The sequence below is a fragment of the Phocoena phocoena genome, chromosome 1 (assembly GCF_963924675.1).
Source record: "Phocoena phocoena chromosome 1, mPhoPho1.1, whole genome shotgun sequence".
Taxonomy (NCBI): domain Eukaryota; kingdom Metazoa; phylum Chordata; class Mammalia; order Artiodactyla; family Phocoenidae; genus Phocoena; species Phocoena phocoena.
The window spans coordinates 97238692-97255326 of NC_089219.1; the positions used below are offsets into that span (position 1 = coordinate 97238692).

Here is a 16635-nt window from a genome sequence, read left to right on the forward strand (position 1 = left end):
AGGATGTGCTTCCTCGCAGATCTGCCGCATCCACTGGTTTCTTTAAGAAATGCCCATCCGATTGTTTCCCTCCTCCTTCACACCCCTTCGTGCTTTCCCTGGTTAAGTGCCTTTTTAGGATCAAGACAGGGATCCTTACGGGCCTTTGCTGTGACTCCTCTGATTCTCCCAGCCTCGCCTGTGCCACTCCTGCCTTGTCCTCTCCGCTTCCCTACACAGCTCCCCGTGCGAGGAGGGTGTCCTCCTCCGTCCCCCCTCAGGGCCTCTGCACACACTGTTCCTTCTGCCTGAATGCTCTTCCCTCCCTTCAGCAAGGGCAGCTCAAAGATCCCTTCCTCTGGAAGCCTTCCCTGACCTCCCAACTCACTCAAATCCCCCTATCACAGGATCTCCCAGCGTTAGGTACCTGGCTTTCCCAGCCCTTGTCACTTTTGCAACGTAGCATCTATTTATGGGGTCATTTGACCAATGTCCATCTCTCCAACCAGAATGTCAGCTCCACGCGAGCTGGGACCTTGCCTCCTATTGCTCCTCGTGGCTCCCCACCACCCAGTACCAGGCCTGGCCCGCAGTAGGTGCTCAGGGTTTGATGGACGAGTGGCTGCATGTCGTATCCACAGGGAACCCACACGCGTTACAGCTGTTGAGTGTACAGCGAGGGGGAGGGGGTGGGAGGGTGTCACCTCCTCATGAATGACAAGGGGCTCTCGGCTCCTTAAGGTCTGGGCTCGGGGCTTTCTTGGTGGGCCAAAGATGGCTTTACCTATTTTGTGTGGACTGAGGGACTGTAATCTCCCCTGGAATGCATCTCCCTCCTCCTCCCCTAGCCCATCGCTCTGCAAGCCTCCAAGCTTGCCAACGCCTTCTCAGCTGGGCAGTGACTCCTGGTGCTCAGACACGCCTGGGAAGCTGCTGAGATGGTGGGCCTCTGTCCTAGATGTTAGGACTGAAATATTAGAGCTGGATGGACCCTAAGCCCATCACTTTACTGTACACACAAGGAACAGACTCTCTTATAGGCATGCAGCAAGGGGCAACCAGGCCAGGACCACTTGGGGCTTGCGCCCACAGGGTGAGTAGTAGATTCTCTAGTTCGCTCCTTGCCTCCCTCCTCTGTTTGGAGTGAAGCCACTTGGGTCCACCTCAGCAGCAAAGGTCCAAAGGGAAAGTGGTCTGAGGAGTATAGCGGCAGACCAGCTGAGTCAGGAGATGGTGCTAGGAGGGCGCCATGGCCCGATGTCAGACGATCTGTGTTTTAGTAACTCCTCTGCCCCGGCTGGCTGGCTCCAGTACTTCGAGTGAGTTATTTCACCTTTGGGTCTTAGTTTACTCTTCTAAATGTAGATAACAATTCCTTCCCCCACCAAAAAAAACAAACAAAAAACCTCCCCAAAGAACCCAAAACCCACCTCTGTCCTGACCAGGTCAGAGGCATTTTGTCAGGATTAAATGCTCCTATGAGCCAGGCATTACTTGAGACTGTACATTTGGTCCTCACAATCATTTTTGGAGGGAGACTTTATTATTATTCCCATTTTTCAGATGAGAAAACAGAGGCTCATAAAACAGGCACTCTCACGTGCCTAAGCCTTCTCAGCTATTTAAAGAGGGAGTCAGACTTAGACCTGGGTCTTTCTGACTCTAAAACCCTATGCTGGGCCCAAGCCCTAGTCCCTGCATTGAGGAACAAACAGTAAAAGGAAAACAGACACGAAACGCGTTTAGAAATTGCCCCAAGCCATCTAGATACTGTGGGCATCCTGGCTCCTGTTGGGTCTGAGGGCAGATGGACAGGTCAGGCCGGGGCTCCCCTCTTCAGGAAGTGTCTGGGTTCTGTGCTTCAAGCTGGGTGGGTTGGGGGTGATTCTTCTGTGATCTAGGGCCTGTTGATGTATATGAATGAACTTAAGGTTTTTCTCTTTTTTGGAAAAGGGAGTTTGGGTGGGCAGGAGGAAGAGGTTGGTGTCTTTTTTCATGGTTTGAGGTGGAGGAGGGAGACGTTTGTGTTCTTAGTTGTCTTGTACGGTTGTGCAGGCTGTATACTGCACGACTCCAGGAGGCACCATTCACACTATAGTCTAAGTGAATGTCACTCCCTAGAGTTTGCCCTACACGTCATTCCTGATGGCCTTGAAGATGTTCCTTGGTATGATAGCTCCGTGGTAAGCAACGATAGCAGTTAAAATTAACCGAAAACTTACTATGTAAACATGTAGCGTTTATTTTATCTTACCTGGCTCACAACAGTCATCTGAAACTGATACTCTTTTTTGTAATTGAAGTATAGTTGCTATACGATATTATATGTTACAGGTGTACAATACAGCAATTCACAATGTTTAAAGCTTATACTCCATTTATAGTTATTATAAAACATTGGCTGTATTCCCTGTGATGTACAATATATCCCTGTAGCTTATTTGATAAACAACAGTTTGTACCTCGTAATCCCCTCCCCCCATTTGCCCCTCCCCCTTCCTTCTCCCCACTGATTCCCTCTAGTTTGTTCTCCGTATACCTGTGAGTCTGTTTCTTTTTTGTTATATTCACTACTTTGTTGTATTTTTTAGATTCCTGATGCTCTTGCTATCTGTGTTTTACCCATAGGAGACCTGAGGCTCAGGGGGTGTTAGAGGAATTGCCCAGGCCACACGTAGCTCTTTACCACTGTGCCACGCTGCCTCTGGACTCCGTGAGGCTGAGGAATTGGGGTGTGGTGGGAACTCCACTGCACGAGAATAAAGCCGTTATCTTTTTTTTTTTTGGCTGCGCCGCCTGCTTGTAGGATCCTTAGTTCCCCGGCCAGGGTTCGCGCCTGGGCCACGGCAGTGAAAACACCGAGTCCTAACCACTGGGACGCCAGGGAACTCCCTAAGCCATGATCTCTGTGTCTCTTTTCTTCCCCTGCCATGGTCACCCCTCCCCCACCACAGCTGGACAAGATGCTGGACCCCCAGGTGTGGCGGGAGGCAGCCACACAGGTCTTCTTCGCCCTGGGGCTAGGCTTTGGGGGTGTCATCGCCTTCTCCAGCTACAACAAACAGGACAACAACTGCCACTTCGACGCCGCCCTGGTGTCCTTCATCAACTTCTTCACCTCGGTGCTGGCCACCCTCGTGGTGTTCGCTGTGCTGGGCTTCAAGGCCAACATCATGAACGAGAAGTGTGTGGTCGAGTAGGTGGCCCCTTTCTCCTCCTGTCCTTTTCTCTCGCCGTCCACCTTCCCCTGGGAGAGTCCCCGTCCACCCGCGCTGGGCGATGGAGATCAGAGGAGCTCTCTGTCCCCAGCCCTGGACCACAGGGACAGCTTCAGAGATGTCTCCATCGATGCCCATGGCATCCCGCCTGGGTGTCTAGGAGGTACCCCCAGGATGGTGCCCAGTCCTGCCTCTTTACCTGAACTTTTTTTTTTTTTTTTACCTTTTATTTCAATTTTTTTTGTTTTAAACCTTTTGACTTTACCCTTCCCTTTGTGCTGCAGGAATGCCGAGAAGATCCTGGGGTACCTCAACACCGACGTCCTGAGCCGGGCCCTCATCCCTCCTCACGTCAACTTCTCTCACCTGACCACTAAGGACTACGCGGAGATGTACAAGGTCATCAAGACCGTGAAGGAGGACCATTTCTCAGCCCTGGGCCTCGATCCCTGCCTTCTGGAGGATGAGCTGGACAAGGTATGGGGCAGGCTGTCCTTCCAGGATGGGCAGAAAGGCAGGTGTGGGAGTGCAAGACCCAGAGACAGGCCATGGGTGGCTGGAGCTTGGGTGCAGAAAGCCTCCAGGGACTCATTTTTTTACTTGATAAGTGAGGACCTACTATGTGCCCAGAGAAGCACAGAGGGAAGGTGCTGGCCAAAACCCCTGCACTGAGGTAGGCTGAGTCTCTCTGAGAAGACGAGGCAGGTGCACAAGTCCCAGAAATCAACGGGAACGGGGACGGCTTTCACGTGTCTTGAATGGGCTTCCTGCGCACCCGTCTCTGCCACGTGTAATGCGTTTGGAACAGTGCATTGGACACAGCATGCAGAAAGTAAGTGTTTACATTAGCGTCTGCCCTTTGCTGTCTATCCCCTGGGCCCTCGTGACAGAGCCGTGAGCCGAGTATTAATGTTGTCTCCTGTTTTACAGGCGAGCAGCCTGTAAGCTGGGAGCCTGCTTGAGGTCTCACAGCTAAGAAGTAGGGGAGCCAGGGTTCAAATCTTGATGCTTCTGCCCCTCCCCCAGCTGCCCCACTCCCACTGCCACAGTGACCCTTAGCCCCTGGGGAGGGCAGGGCAATGCTGCCCCTCATTAACGTGCAGGCCCAAGTTTGGACACCTTGCTTCTATCCCCGTTTGCACAGCTGGAAACTTTCAAAATGACTGTTCTGTTAGGAGGGGTAACAGGAGAGAGACGTACCCACGGGGTCCTGGGATCCAGCTGGTGCCAGGGCTCACATGGGGCTGAGCCAGCTCCTCTCAGTCAGCCTCGATCAACCCTCCCCTTCTCCGTGGAGCCAGGGAAGATGACGCTTTCCCTGTGCTCGTGAAAAAGTCAGCTGCATTCTACTGGCGCCAGCCTAATGCTGAGGGACTGTGTCGCCTGTGAGCTCTTCCCATGTGATCAAGAGTGAAAGGGCCATGTCTGGGCACCCCTGCCCTGGTTTCTTCCCCAGGTAACTGGCAGCATAAAGGACGGCGCCCTTCCTTGAGACCCTGCCCCATTCTCACAGGCGTGGCCGGGTCCTCTGAATAGAAGTAGGATGGTAGGGCTTCCCTGGTGGCGCAGTGGTTGAGAGTCTGCCTGCCGATGCAGGGGACACGGGTTCGTGCCCCGGTCTGGGAAGATCCCACATGCCATGGAGCGGCTGGGCCCGTGGGCCATGGCCGCTGAGCCTGCGCGTCCGGAGCCTGTGCTCTGCAACGGGAGAGGCCACAACAGTGAGAGGCCCGTGCACCGCAAAAAAAAAAAAAAAAAAAAAGAAGTAGGATGGTAGCAGGCTTTTTAAAAAACATTTATTTATTTATTTGGCTGTGCAGGGTCTTAGTTGTGGCATGCGGGATCTTCATTGCCATGTGTGGGATCTTTGTTGCCACGTGTGGGACCTTCGTTGCCGCGTGTGGGATCTTTAGTTGCGACATGAGGGATCTTTAGTTGCGGCATGCGGGATCTGGTTCCCTGACCAGGGATAGAACCCGGGCCCCCTGCATTGGGAGCACAGTCTTAACCGCTGGACCACCAGGGAAGTCCCCGTAGCAGTTTTTTTACACAATACAATCTCGATAACATCTAAATGGCAAGAACTACACTCTCACAGTCTGGGGAGGTGTTCCCTCGCAGTCCGCAGACACTACAGGATAGCGAGAAGTGATGTCAGCGGACAGTGTGTGGTCAGTTCCCTGTGAGCAGGGACCTGGGCATTAAAGCAGTGGTTCTCTACCTTGGCTGCCCATCAGAGTCACCTGGGGGCTTTATAAAACCCTGATACCCAGCTTTACCCCCAGGCCAAACAAATCATTGTCCTCGTGGAGAGACCCAGGCATCAGTGTTTTTAAAAGGCTCCAACGTGAGTCCACTGGGCAGCTGAGGCTGAGACCGCTTCGGTAAAGTCTGGCGTTCAGAGCTGGGGGCGGATGCATTGCTTAGAGGAGGAGAGTCTTGAGCTGGGTGTGTTTCTAAAAGTGAGCATCTCCATCTGAATCACCTGGGGTCCTTGGACAACTCGTAGATTCCAGGCCCCACAGGTGAAGTCCTGAATTAATGTTTTACTCCCTGGGGAGTATTCTCTTGCCCACTCACATTTGAGACCCACTGGCTGAAAGCAAGAGGATTTAGGGGGGCGGGGATCTCTGTGAAGGAGGGAACAGCTATATTCCTAAAGCTCTGAGGGCAGAGATAAGGAAGCAGGGGGCCCCCAGGTGGGCGTGGACCCTCACTCAGCCCCGCCCTCCGCACCCGCCCTCAGTCCGTGCAGGGCACAGGCCTGGCCTTCATCGCCTTCACCGAGGCCATGACGCACTTCCCCGCCTCCCCGTTCTGGTCCGTCATGTTCTTCCTGATGCTTATCAACCTGGGCCTGGGCAGTATGATCGGGACCATGGCAGGCATCACCACGCCCATCATCGACACCTTCAAGGTGCCCAAGGAGATGTTCACAGGTAACTCCTCCTGGCAGCCCCCGCTGGGCTTGTGGGCTGTCCAGGGGAACGGTGAACAGGTTGTGACTCTGACTGTAGAAAGATTGGGTTCCCACTGGGTTATTCATGACTCCATACTTAGAAAGCTCCACCCCCCCACCCCCCACCCAACCCGGCACACAGCTGGAGCCTGGCTACGCCACCCAGAGAAGAGCACTTCAGAGCCAGAAGGGAGAAGGCTGTTTGGGAATCTGTGCCAAACCTGGGCTGGGAGATAGGCCTCTTTCTTGGTTTGTTTGCCCTTCTCCCCAAGGGCCTGCTGAGGAGTCTTAGCAGGGGTGGCCTCCTCCGTGCAAGCCCTGCACCCTGTTCCATCCCTGTCACTCCCAGCCCCAGGGTGCTCCCTGCCTAGTAGAGTAGGAGCTCAGAACCTCAGCATCTGGACCCCCTCCCCACCTCCGTGCAGGGCTGGGCCTACCAGAGGGTGGGCTGCAGGCCTGCTGTGAGGAGGGGTGAGATGGGAGGGACCTGGGTGCCCCTAAGACCCCTGGGGCACCACCCACCCTGCACCTTTGGCCCCATACCGGCCTCCCGTCTCTCTGTAGTGGGCTGCTGTGTCTTTGCCTTCTTCGTGGGGCTGTTGTTCGTCCAGCGCTCCGGAAACTACTTTGTCACCATGTTTGATGACTACTCGGCCACCCTGCCGCTCACCGTCATCGTCATCCTTGAGAACGTCGCTGTGGCCTGGATCTATGGAACCAAGAAGTAAGGGGGACATGGGGGAGAGCTGGGGACAGGAGGAGGGGTCTATCCCACCCATCATGACTCCCTGGAGAGTGCTGTGTTCCCAGGGCTGCTCATGAGTGGCGCAGGAGATCACAGAGTCAGAATGTCAGCCAGAAAGTGCCCTTACAGATCACTTAGGGAAACTGAGTCTCAGAGAGAGGACACGACTGTCCAAGGCCACTGGGCTGGTGAGAGAGAGAGCCAGGCTGAGGACATGAGTCTTGCGGATTCAGGCGCTGGCATCATCCCGAATGGGCTTAAACTACCATAGCACCTTTCCTGGGTACCAACTCTTCAGAATTCTGTCAAGTTCATTAAGCCCTTGGTGGGTACACAAGAGGCCCCTGCCCTCAAAGAACCCATTGACTTCAGCAGCCTGACTCATAGTTCTAGAGTGAGCTACAAAGGAGTATGAGACAATGTGTGGTTTGGGCCCTAAGTTTGGGCTTGGGTGGGGTAAGAGAATTCAGCAATATGAAAGGATTGGGTCTCGTAGCCTGAGCCTCAGGGAAACCTATACATACTGTCAGCCCCTGGCCTCATTCCTCATTTCAGGACAAATCTGTGTCCCCAGGAAGTCCTTTCACTCACTCAGCAACGCCCAGGGCTCCTCTAACCCACTCAGCCTGACCCACCCCGATGTCTAGACCTGGTCTCAGAATCAGACTGTCACAGGCCCTGCTACAGCCATCTACTTCCTAGAGTGCAGGAGGGAACGGGCTGATAAGAGAGAGAGCGACCCTGTGAGCCGGGGTTAGAACAGGCTGCTGGAAAGGCTCTCCCTCTTCTGCAGTCTGGTGAAGCCCCGTACCCCTTCTCAGACTGTTATTTTTTAATGCACAAGATAAAATATATAAGATTATATAGGAAACTAGTTATATTAAAAATTAGCAAAATAATGTTTAAAATCTGTGATACAGTAATATACGTGTATTTTATTTTTACTGCATTAAGTTACAAGATCTAGCTGTGGGTCTAATAACAATGGTAATTTCAAAGCAGTGATGAGCATAAATGATGTTTGTCGGTATCTCAATTGTAATGTGATAGGGAAATATCTGTGATTTAATCAGTTACTTACAGCATCTTGGGTACTGTTAATACTACTGTTGTTGCTTGCACTTATAACAGAAAGAAATGCAAGATTTCAGCTAGGTGTTACTGAGGTAAAGATGATTTTTTTTTAATGCCATTCATGTACACAGCCTGCCAGCCTCCCGGAATTTCACCCACATGCCCAGTGGTTAGGCATCCCTGAGTCAGGACGGCCTTCCGCCTTTGGACACTAGGAATGTGCACTTCTACCTCTCTTCCAGCAGGGGGAGTCTAGAGCCAGGCCAGCACCAGGTGGGCTGGGTGCCCAGCAAAGCCCTCTGGAGCCTGTCCACCTGCCCAGGGCGTGTCCTGTGGGCTGTATCATATCCCTGGGTGAGGTGTGACGTGACATCGTCAGAGGAAGTTAGGGGAGGACGACAGAGCCTTTTCAGAGGCCAGTGGGGCCACAGAATAACGTATTGAATGCGAAGAGTATAATAGCCTGGGAGGGAGGGACTGGTCAGTGAAGACTTCCTGGAGGAGGTGGCTGGGGGGCATGTGCCGGCATAGTGAGGGTGCCAATTTCTGGACCCTGCGCTGTGCTTGGCAGGTTCATGCAGGAGCTGACGGAGATGCTGGGCTTCCAGCCCTACCGCTTCTATTTCTACATGTGGAAGTTCGTGTCTCCACTGTGCATGGCTGTGCTCACCACGGCCAGCATCATCCAGCTGGGGGTCACGCCCCCGGGCTACAGCGCCTGGATCAAGGAGGAGGTGAGAGGCGGGGGGCCTGAAACCCCAGGGACATTGGCTTCTTTCCAGGCCTTTAATGCCACAGGTGGTAGAGATAACCCCTTATAGGGCAACTACTCAGTGCCAGACCCTGCCAGAGGCTTTGCACAGCTGATCTGTAACCTTTACAACAACCCAAAGAGAGAGGTGGTGTTATCGCTGTCACACAGATGGGGAAGCTGAGGGTCAGAAAGGTGAACGCACTTGTCCAGTCTTTCTAACCCATGTTTTCTCTCCCTGTGGAGTCCATGGAGTGGAACCACCCCAACTTTTTACAAGTGCAGAAGCTGAGACCCAGGGAGGCTCAGGCCCTTAGCCAAGGGGACCAGCTAACCCAAGGAGCAGCCCCCGATGAACCCCATCTCTGCCAGTGCCTGGCCGGGATGAGTGCGGCGGGGAAGTTGTCCTGGAGTCTGAGAGGGTGAGGCTGCGGCAGGGCGGGCAGCAGCCCTCACCCGTGTCCACCCCTAGGCTGCCGAGCGCTACCTGTATTTCCCTAACTGGGCCATGGCTCTCCTGATCACGCTCATCGTCGTGGCTGTCCTGCCCATCCCTGTGGTGTTCGTTCTGCGGCACTTCCACCTGCTCTCCGACGGCTCCAACACCCTCTCCGTGTCCTACAAGAAGGGCCGCATGATGAAGGACATCTCCAACCTGGAGGAGAACGACGAGACCCGCTTCATCCTCAGCAAGGTGCCCAGCGAGGCGCCCTCCCCCATGCCCACTCACCGCTCCTACCTGGGGCCCGGCAGCACATCGCCCCTGGAGACCAGTGGCAACCCCAATGGACGCTATGGGAGTGGCTACCTCCTGGCCAGCACCCCTGAGTCGGAGCTGTGACCACCGCCCCGCCCTGCCCGCCTCGCCTCCCATACCCAGCCAGCCCACGTGTCCCAGCCTGGCTTTTCCTTCCAGGCCAGGCCCTCTGCCCAAGGGGAGGGGCTCCGCCCTGCCTCATCCTCCACCCCAGTCCCAGCCGACTTCTGCTTCCTAGATCTGAGTGGGGGCTGGGAGAAGCTCTGTCCCCCAGTCTAGGCCCCCAACCCAGCTAACCTTCAGAGATCCCCTTACCAAACTACAGCTGAGTTACTGGAACCGCCCAGACGTCCCGATTCCCAGCACAGGGGAGACTCCAAGTGGCCACTCCGGGGGTCACTCCATACTCCCTCTCTCCTGCAGTTCTTAGGTCTCGGAGTCCCTTAGGTCTGTGCTGCTAGGGAGTGGTGGTGGCACAGGGATGGGTTGGGCGGGGTGCCCCTTTCCAGAGGTGCCCAGTTTAAGGTTGGAGATGGGGCAGAGGTGCCAGGACTCAGGGCTTAGACTTTGGGATGGAGTCTGCAGAAATCCCCAAGTTCTGTTTGGTGAGGCAGACGGTGCCCTCTGGTTTCAAGCATGAGCCTTGGCAGCGGGGGTGGTGGGATGAGGGGGCTCCTTGGCCCCAGGCTCAAGGTGGACCCTCCAGTGTTCTTGGCCCTGCCTGGTAGGGCAGTGACTGGCCCCAGAGCCTTTCCCACTTCCATTAGAGCTTAGCCTGCCCTCTCCCCACACCCCCATCCGGGAGCCCAGAGTCGTGGCCTCTGCCTCTGTCCTCGAGACAGGAGAGGTCTCCAGAGCACACCTGATGTCTCACAGCACAAGTCAGATGGTTTGGAGCACAGCTGTGAAGCACACCCCCTCCCCTCTCGCCAGGGGCCTGACTTTCTTGCTAGTGGCAGCTTCTGCCCTGGAGCGGCAGTCCCTGGAGTTCAGGGGCTCACACCTGGGAAGGAGATAATTTCACTGCCCCTTTGGGCCGCCGCCTCTCTCCTTGTACAAGCACAGCCACCTGGTGTGCACGTCGTGTGTGGATACCTCGGAAACCTTTCCCAAGCCGCCCGGCCCGTGGCGGGGTGTGGGGGGCACAGGCTGTGCTGTGGCCACTGGAAGCTGCCCAGGGGGAGGGCCGGGCCTCTGTCCTGGGGCCCAGCCCTGCGGCACCCCACCCACGCTTACCTTTGCCTCCCCCGGAAGAGGGCCGCCCTCGGAGTGCAGGCTAAGAGGATTGGAACCTGATTGGAGGTCAGAAGTCTGCAGAGAGATGAATGGACTGATGAAAGGATGCAAGGATGGGTGGATGGAAGGAAGGAGGGGTGGGGAGGAAGGAAGACTGGCTGGGACAGCAAACCTCCATCTTTGTGAGCTGCAGTGGGCAGGGCAGGGGCAGGCCTGGCTCCTTCACACAGGGTCCTGAGTCACTCTTATGCCCCTGACTGCTCTCAGCCCTGGGAGGGACACACTAGGCCCAGGGGTCCCTCCTCCACCCCTTAGTCCCTTGGTTTTCCCCGCCCCCCCCTTGGGGTCCACTTGCCACCATTCCTCGTCCTCCTCCCACACGTGCTCCCATTTCCAGCCCTCTCAGCCCCACCCATCCTTCCTGAGTGTGTGGGGGGAGGGGGAGACCCACATCTCCACAAAGACATGAGCTTCTGGGACACCACGTCACGCCTTAGGCCCCCTCACCTGACAGCACCTCCTACCTGGCCCTGTGCCTAATCCCAAGCAGAAATAGCAACAGGAAAAGCAAGGCCCCAGGAAGACACTACTATATATACTCTATACGTTCTATTTCTATTGTATATTCAATCTGTACATGTGGGTGTAAATGCTGTTAAATGACAAACCCAATATTATACTGTGGCTGGTGGACTATTTTCATCCTCAGTGCTGTAAAGATCTATTTTCATTGTATATTTGATATATTTTTAATTTTGTAGCGTGTGGCTGGACCAGGCCCCATCACGCCAGCCTGTGACAGGGCGGCTGAGCTGGGGCCGTCAGCTTGGTCCTCGTGGGCTGGGTAGTGCTCGTAGCCGGCTGCCGTAGGCCGGGCCCTGTCCTGCTGCGTCTCTGCCATTAGACGTAGGGCCCCGAGCTTGGTGTGTGTGTGTGTGTGTGGGTGCGGGTGCGTGTGGGTGTGGGTGCGTGTAGGGTGCTGACTTGTGATCCCCGTGTTCACCACGTTCCTGAAGGCCATGCTGCCCTCCTGCCACCTCCTTCTCCTCTCAGCTCCGTCAGGCGAGGCCTCAGGGCAGGGTTCCGTGGGAAACCCATGTCCTGGGAAAGGCACATGCCTCTCACTGGTGACTCATTGCCTTCACCCCATTGGGCTTGCCAGAAACAGGGAATGAGGCATCTTAGGGGAGTGGGAGAAGTCCCCACATTTATTTTATTTTCTCGCTGTGCCCACTGGAGACACAACGTCTTCAGCTCCGGGGAAAGTGCTGGGTTCCTTAAGATGGTGAGACCCCAAGAGGGCGTCATCTCACCGCACCTCTGTCCTGTGTTTGTCCTTGAGACGTCCCTGACAGTGTTCGGGGGAACAGCCGCCCCTCCCCTGTGCTTCTGACACACACACACCTCTGCTCACTCCTCAGGGGAGCTGGGAGTGGATGGGGCCGATGGGGTCAAGAGCAGGTAGGGCATCTGACAGAGAGAGATCCAGCCCCAGATTCCCTGGAGGAGCAGGACGTGGCCAGAGAGGGGCAGGCCCTATGTTCCAGCACAGGGTCCCCACCCCACTGACTTTGGTGCTGTCCCTGCAGTGCCCACAGGGGACAGAGCAGACTCCTGGGCAGAGCAGGGCAGGCCAGGGGTGTACCTGAAAGAGTCCCTGGTGGCTGGTTCTGCCTCTGCCCGCCCTCCAGCCCCAGTCACCAGCTTCTTGCCCAGGGAGCCCACTCCACTGAGGCAACGTGAAGCCTGAGGCCTAGATGGGTGGACGGGTGGGCACAGAGGTTGATGCCAGCCAGGTTGGCTTTTGCCCTCGAGCAAAAAATCTGTGGGGACTAGTGCTAGGAGAGGCCCTCCTGACTCAGCCTACGGGCCATGAGGCTGGGGGCCAGAAGCTGTGTGGTCCCAGGCCCACGCAGGCCTGCACTAATACGGGGAGGGGGCTGCCCTCTAGCTTCTTCACAGCTGCACCTCCCCCCTCCCACTGGAGTACATGTTGGGACGCACCCAACTCCCTGAGCGCCCACCAGGCCCCCAAACTGGGGGGGCCTGCTGCCCCTTCACCGGAGCCTAATGACTGGGGATGGGGGAGAAGGGCCCAGCGTCCCTTCTCATCCTAAGCACACATGCCAGGTGTCACTTTCGGTTCTGGCGCAAGTTCAGAAAAATTCTAGTCCACGTGCCCCATGCTGGTCAGAGCCCTGGGTCCAGACCACTCAGCCCAGGGGAGGGGATGAGGCTTTGTCACCCCTGGAGCCCCTCCTTCCTCTCTACACCCCCCATGGTGTACAATAAAGCGTCTGTTCTTACCAAACCCCTCTTGCCTTTCTGACCTGCTCTGGGATCGGGGAGAGGGGATGGGAGAGGCCGCGGATCCCGAGGGCGGCTTTGGGTTGAAAACCTGGATGGGATGGGTTGGTGAGGACCGCTGTGGGACTTTGGGGGCTGCCTGGCTGTCTGGCTGTCTGGCTGAGGAGGATGAAGAGGGGCATGGGTTTATTTTCCTAGGAATTGTCCAGGATAGGTAACCGCATACACTGGTAGGAAGCCTTATGGATTCCAAGTACTTCATACCTCTAAGCTCGTGTGGTCACAGAGCAACAGCTCTCTGAGGGAGATATGCTGTTGTCCAAGTTTTTCCAGATGAGGCAAATGAGGCTTCGTCTGATGGGAGGATGGTGTTTTGTGTCCGTGTATGGGACCTCGTAGGGAAAATTCCTACCCTGCCTTACTGCCAGGAAGACAGCCATCTAGGCCTGTCAGTTCTGCAAGGGGGAAGGTGGGAGGGGCTGAAGGTGGGAAGACGCCAGTGTCCAGAGGCCTGAGACTGAGGTGGGGGATGGCCGGGGACTTGAGGGTTTGCCAGGAGCAGGCCACTTAAGTTCTGAGAGAACGGCCCCTCTCTTCAAGGTAGCTATCTTTTTTGCAAACTTCAGTAGAAGGTAAAGGTGAAATATGAGACTGTTCATTGCCTTTTTTCCACAAATTTCAGTCTCAAGTATTTATTGAGCACCTACTGAATGCTTAGCTCTGCAGAACAGAATGACCTGGGGGTAGGGAAGCACTACTTCTTTGCTTACCCTCAAGGAGCACAGACACTGGAAGAGACAAGAAGTATGGATCCTGGGGGAGGCCCCACCACAGGGCACTCTACTCCAGTCTAGAAAGATGCTACCTGATACCTGACACCCCCAAAGTCCCCCAGGGAACATTCCATTTCCTTCTCCTGCCAGAGAAGAAAGTGTTATTCCAGGAATAGCCACCAGATGGCAGGCAAACCATTCTCTCCAGGTCTTGGTCCACTTACCCGTCTACTCCACTCCATCACTTATTCTTTTGCGGGCTAATTTATTCTTGAACAAACATTTATTAAGTATCCACCATGAACAAGCTCTGTGCCAGCTATGGATACACAAAGATAAATAAATCAGCAGCGCTCACTGTCCTGAGTTTGGGGAAGGGAACCCCTCCTCTCCCGCCCCCCTATCTTCAAATCTCCCCATATATCTCTTAAACAGGGAATGTCTTGGTGCTAAAAATATCACTCCTTGAAAATTAATTCAATTATTTGTTTAAAGGTAATGTTTTGGGTTGAAATGCCAACGCTCCTGCCAGGAGGGACACATAGATCCACTAAAAAGCGATATCACAAATGCTTGGGTTTGAGGGAGTTATGGAGTCAGACTTCCCAAGTTCAAGTTCAAATGCCAGCTAGGCTTCCTGCTTCCTGAAAGACCTAGGGCAAGTTATTTAACCCCTCTGAGCTTAAATTTCCTAGTCTGTAAGACAGGTATGGATTGAATGAGATAATGCATGTTGCTGTGTATCAAGTTACTCCAAAGCTTAGTGGCTTGAAACAACCGTTCTATTATAGCTCATGATTTTGGGGGTGAGGAATTCAGGTATGGCTTGTCTGAGTGGCTCTTCTAGTGGCAGTTGAGGTCACTCAGTGGTATTCAACCAGCAGATGAGCTGGTCTGGAGGGTCCAAGGTAGCCTTGCTCACATTCACTCAAATGGCTGGCACCTCAGTGAGAACAGCTGGCAGCCTGGGCTCAGACTGTCCCCAGAGGAGCATGTACAACTGGATTCCACAGCACAGTTCATCTCTGGGTGGCCAGACTTGTATGTGATGGCTCAAGGTGCCCAGAGAGATCGATTCAAGAGATGGGAGATGGAAGCTGTCAATTTCTTAAGGCCTGGGCCTGGAAAATGGCATAGTGGCACTTCTGCCATATTCTGTGGGTCACAGCATCTGCCCAGAGTTAATGGGAGGACATACAGATCCCACTTGTTGATGGGAAAGGGGCCAAAGAATTTGTGGCTGCCCACGAAACAGGCCTATTCTAGGGTGCCAGAGATCTTCAGTCACTGGTGCCTGAGTGGGGCACAAACAGCTAAGTTCTGATGGGGAAGTTAATGGCTGAGCTTGGGCCCTGGGTATAGAGAGCAGACAGGGAGGAAGAGGAGGGCATGAGGGGGGCATGGGAAACAACTTTTTTTTTTGCGGTACGCGGGCCTCTCTCTGTTGTGGCCTCTCCCGTTGCGGAGCACAGGCTCCGGACGTGCAGGCTCAGCGGCCATGGCTCACGGGCCCAGCCGCTCCGCAGCATGTGGGATCCTCCCGGACTGGGACACGAACCTGTGTCCCCTGCATCGGCAGGTGGACTCTCAACCACTGCGCCACCAGGGAAGCCCTGGAGACAACTTCTTTTGACGCATGCTTGCCCGGGGCAGGTAGCATGAAGTAGGTTTGAATCATGACTCTATCACCAACCCTATGACCTGGGGCAAGTCCCTGAACCCTCTGAACCTCCACTTTCTATAGGGAGAATGACAATAACAACGCTTCCTTGCAGAGATGTTGGGAGGAAAAAATGAACTCTTTCTGGAAAACCTACTGGAATCCAGTATAGAATTCTTTCCAAACTGGAATATAATAGGTGCTCATTAAATATTAGCTTCCTTCCTTCTTGCAACTGGAGTAAGTCCATGGGGCCTGCTTCATTCTGGGGGCCCCATCACCCTTGCAGTGAGTCATTCTCCCAGAGCTAGTTTGAAAGCCTAAAACGCAAAGAAGCCAAGGAAGGAGGGGAGAGAAGGCACTGTTTTAAGGAAAGGGAGTATCAGAAGTGTGGGTGTCTCCCCAATCCCTCACACTATCATGCTCCCCCCAACAAACAGCCATAAACAGCTACACAGCTTCAGCCAGCTCCAGCCACAGGGCCTTGGGCTAGAGGAGAAGGATTCTACAGACCATAGGGATACGGCGGCTTTTTTAAAAAAGGCCCCAAATTCTTTAACACTTCAAGGGAATGGAGTCCATGCTCCTCCCCTGGAATCTGGGTGAGCAAAACCTTCCTTTGACCAACAGAGTATGGCAGAAATCATGCTATGTGACTTCTGAGGCTAGATTAGAATTGGTCATGCCACTTCCATTGGGAGTTCTGGGGAAACCCAGCCACCATCTAAGAAGTACAACTACCCTGAGACCAGCCTGTGCCAGAGAGGCCGAGTGTTTGCAGGTGTACCACCGACAGCTTCAGCCAAGCTCCCAGCCAGCAGCCAGCGTTAACTGCCAGCCACATGCACACACCTCGGTGAACGTTCCGCCCAGCTGAGCTTCAGACGTCTGCAGCCCCGGCTGACATCTGCCTGCAGCCGCGTGAAGAACTCTAAGCCAGGACTGACAGCCCTTCCTAACTTCTGACCCATAAAATCATCAGCAAAATACAGCACTTGTTGGATTTATACCACGAAGTTCGGGTAACTTATTTCATAGCGACAGTAACCAGAATATAAACCTTAGTGCATATCTGGCCCAGCCTCCTCGTAGAGTAGTTGCAGAAACTGGCCCAGAGATGGGAAACTCAGAGCCTCATAAACCACGGAGTTGGAGTCAAAGGGCTGCGAGCGATCT

At 54.6% G+C, this 16635-nt stretch overlaps 1 protein-coding gene across 2 annotated transcripts in view; it reads left to right on the forward strand.

Annotated features, from left to right (window-relative positions):
- The window catches only part of SLC6A17 (solute carrier family 6 member 17), a 31668-nt gene extending 22101 nt beyond the window's left edge, over window positions 1–9567 (forward strand). The window contains exons 6-11 of one of the 2 annotated variants that reach the window (XM_065880016.1): window positions 2934–3175; window positions 3482–3674; window positions 5944–6136; window positions 6721–6880; window positions 8547–8709; window positions 9199–9567. In XM_065880016.1, coding sequence (XP_065736088.1) covers window positions 2934–3175; window positions 3482–3674; window positions 5944–6136; window positions 6721–6880; window positions 8547–8709; window positions 9199–9567 — 1320 coding nt within the window. The remainder of the gene's footprint in view (window positions 1–2933; window positions 3176–3481; window positions 3675–5943; window positions 6137–6720; window positions 6881–8546; window positions 8710–9198) is intronic. The other variant, XM_065880017.1, reaches the window with a different exon arrangement.
- The last annotated feature ends 7068 nt before the right edge of the window (window positions 9568–16635 follow it).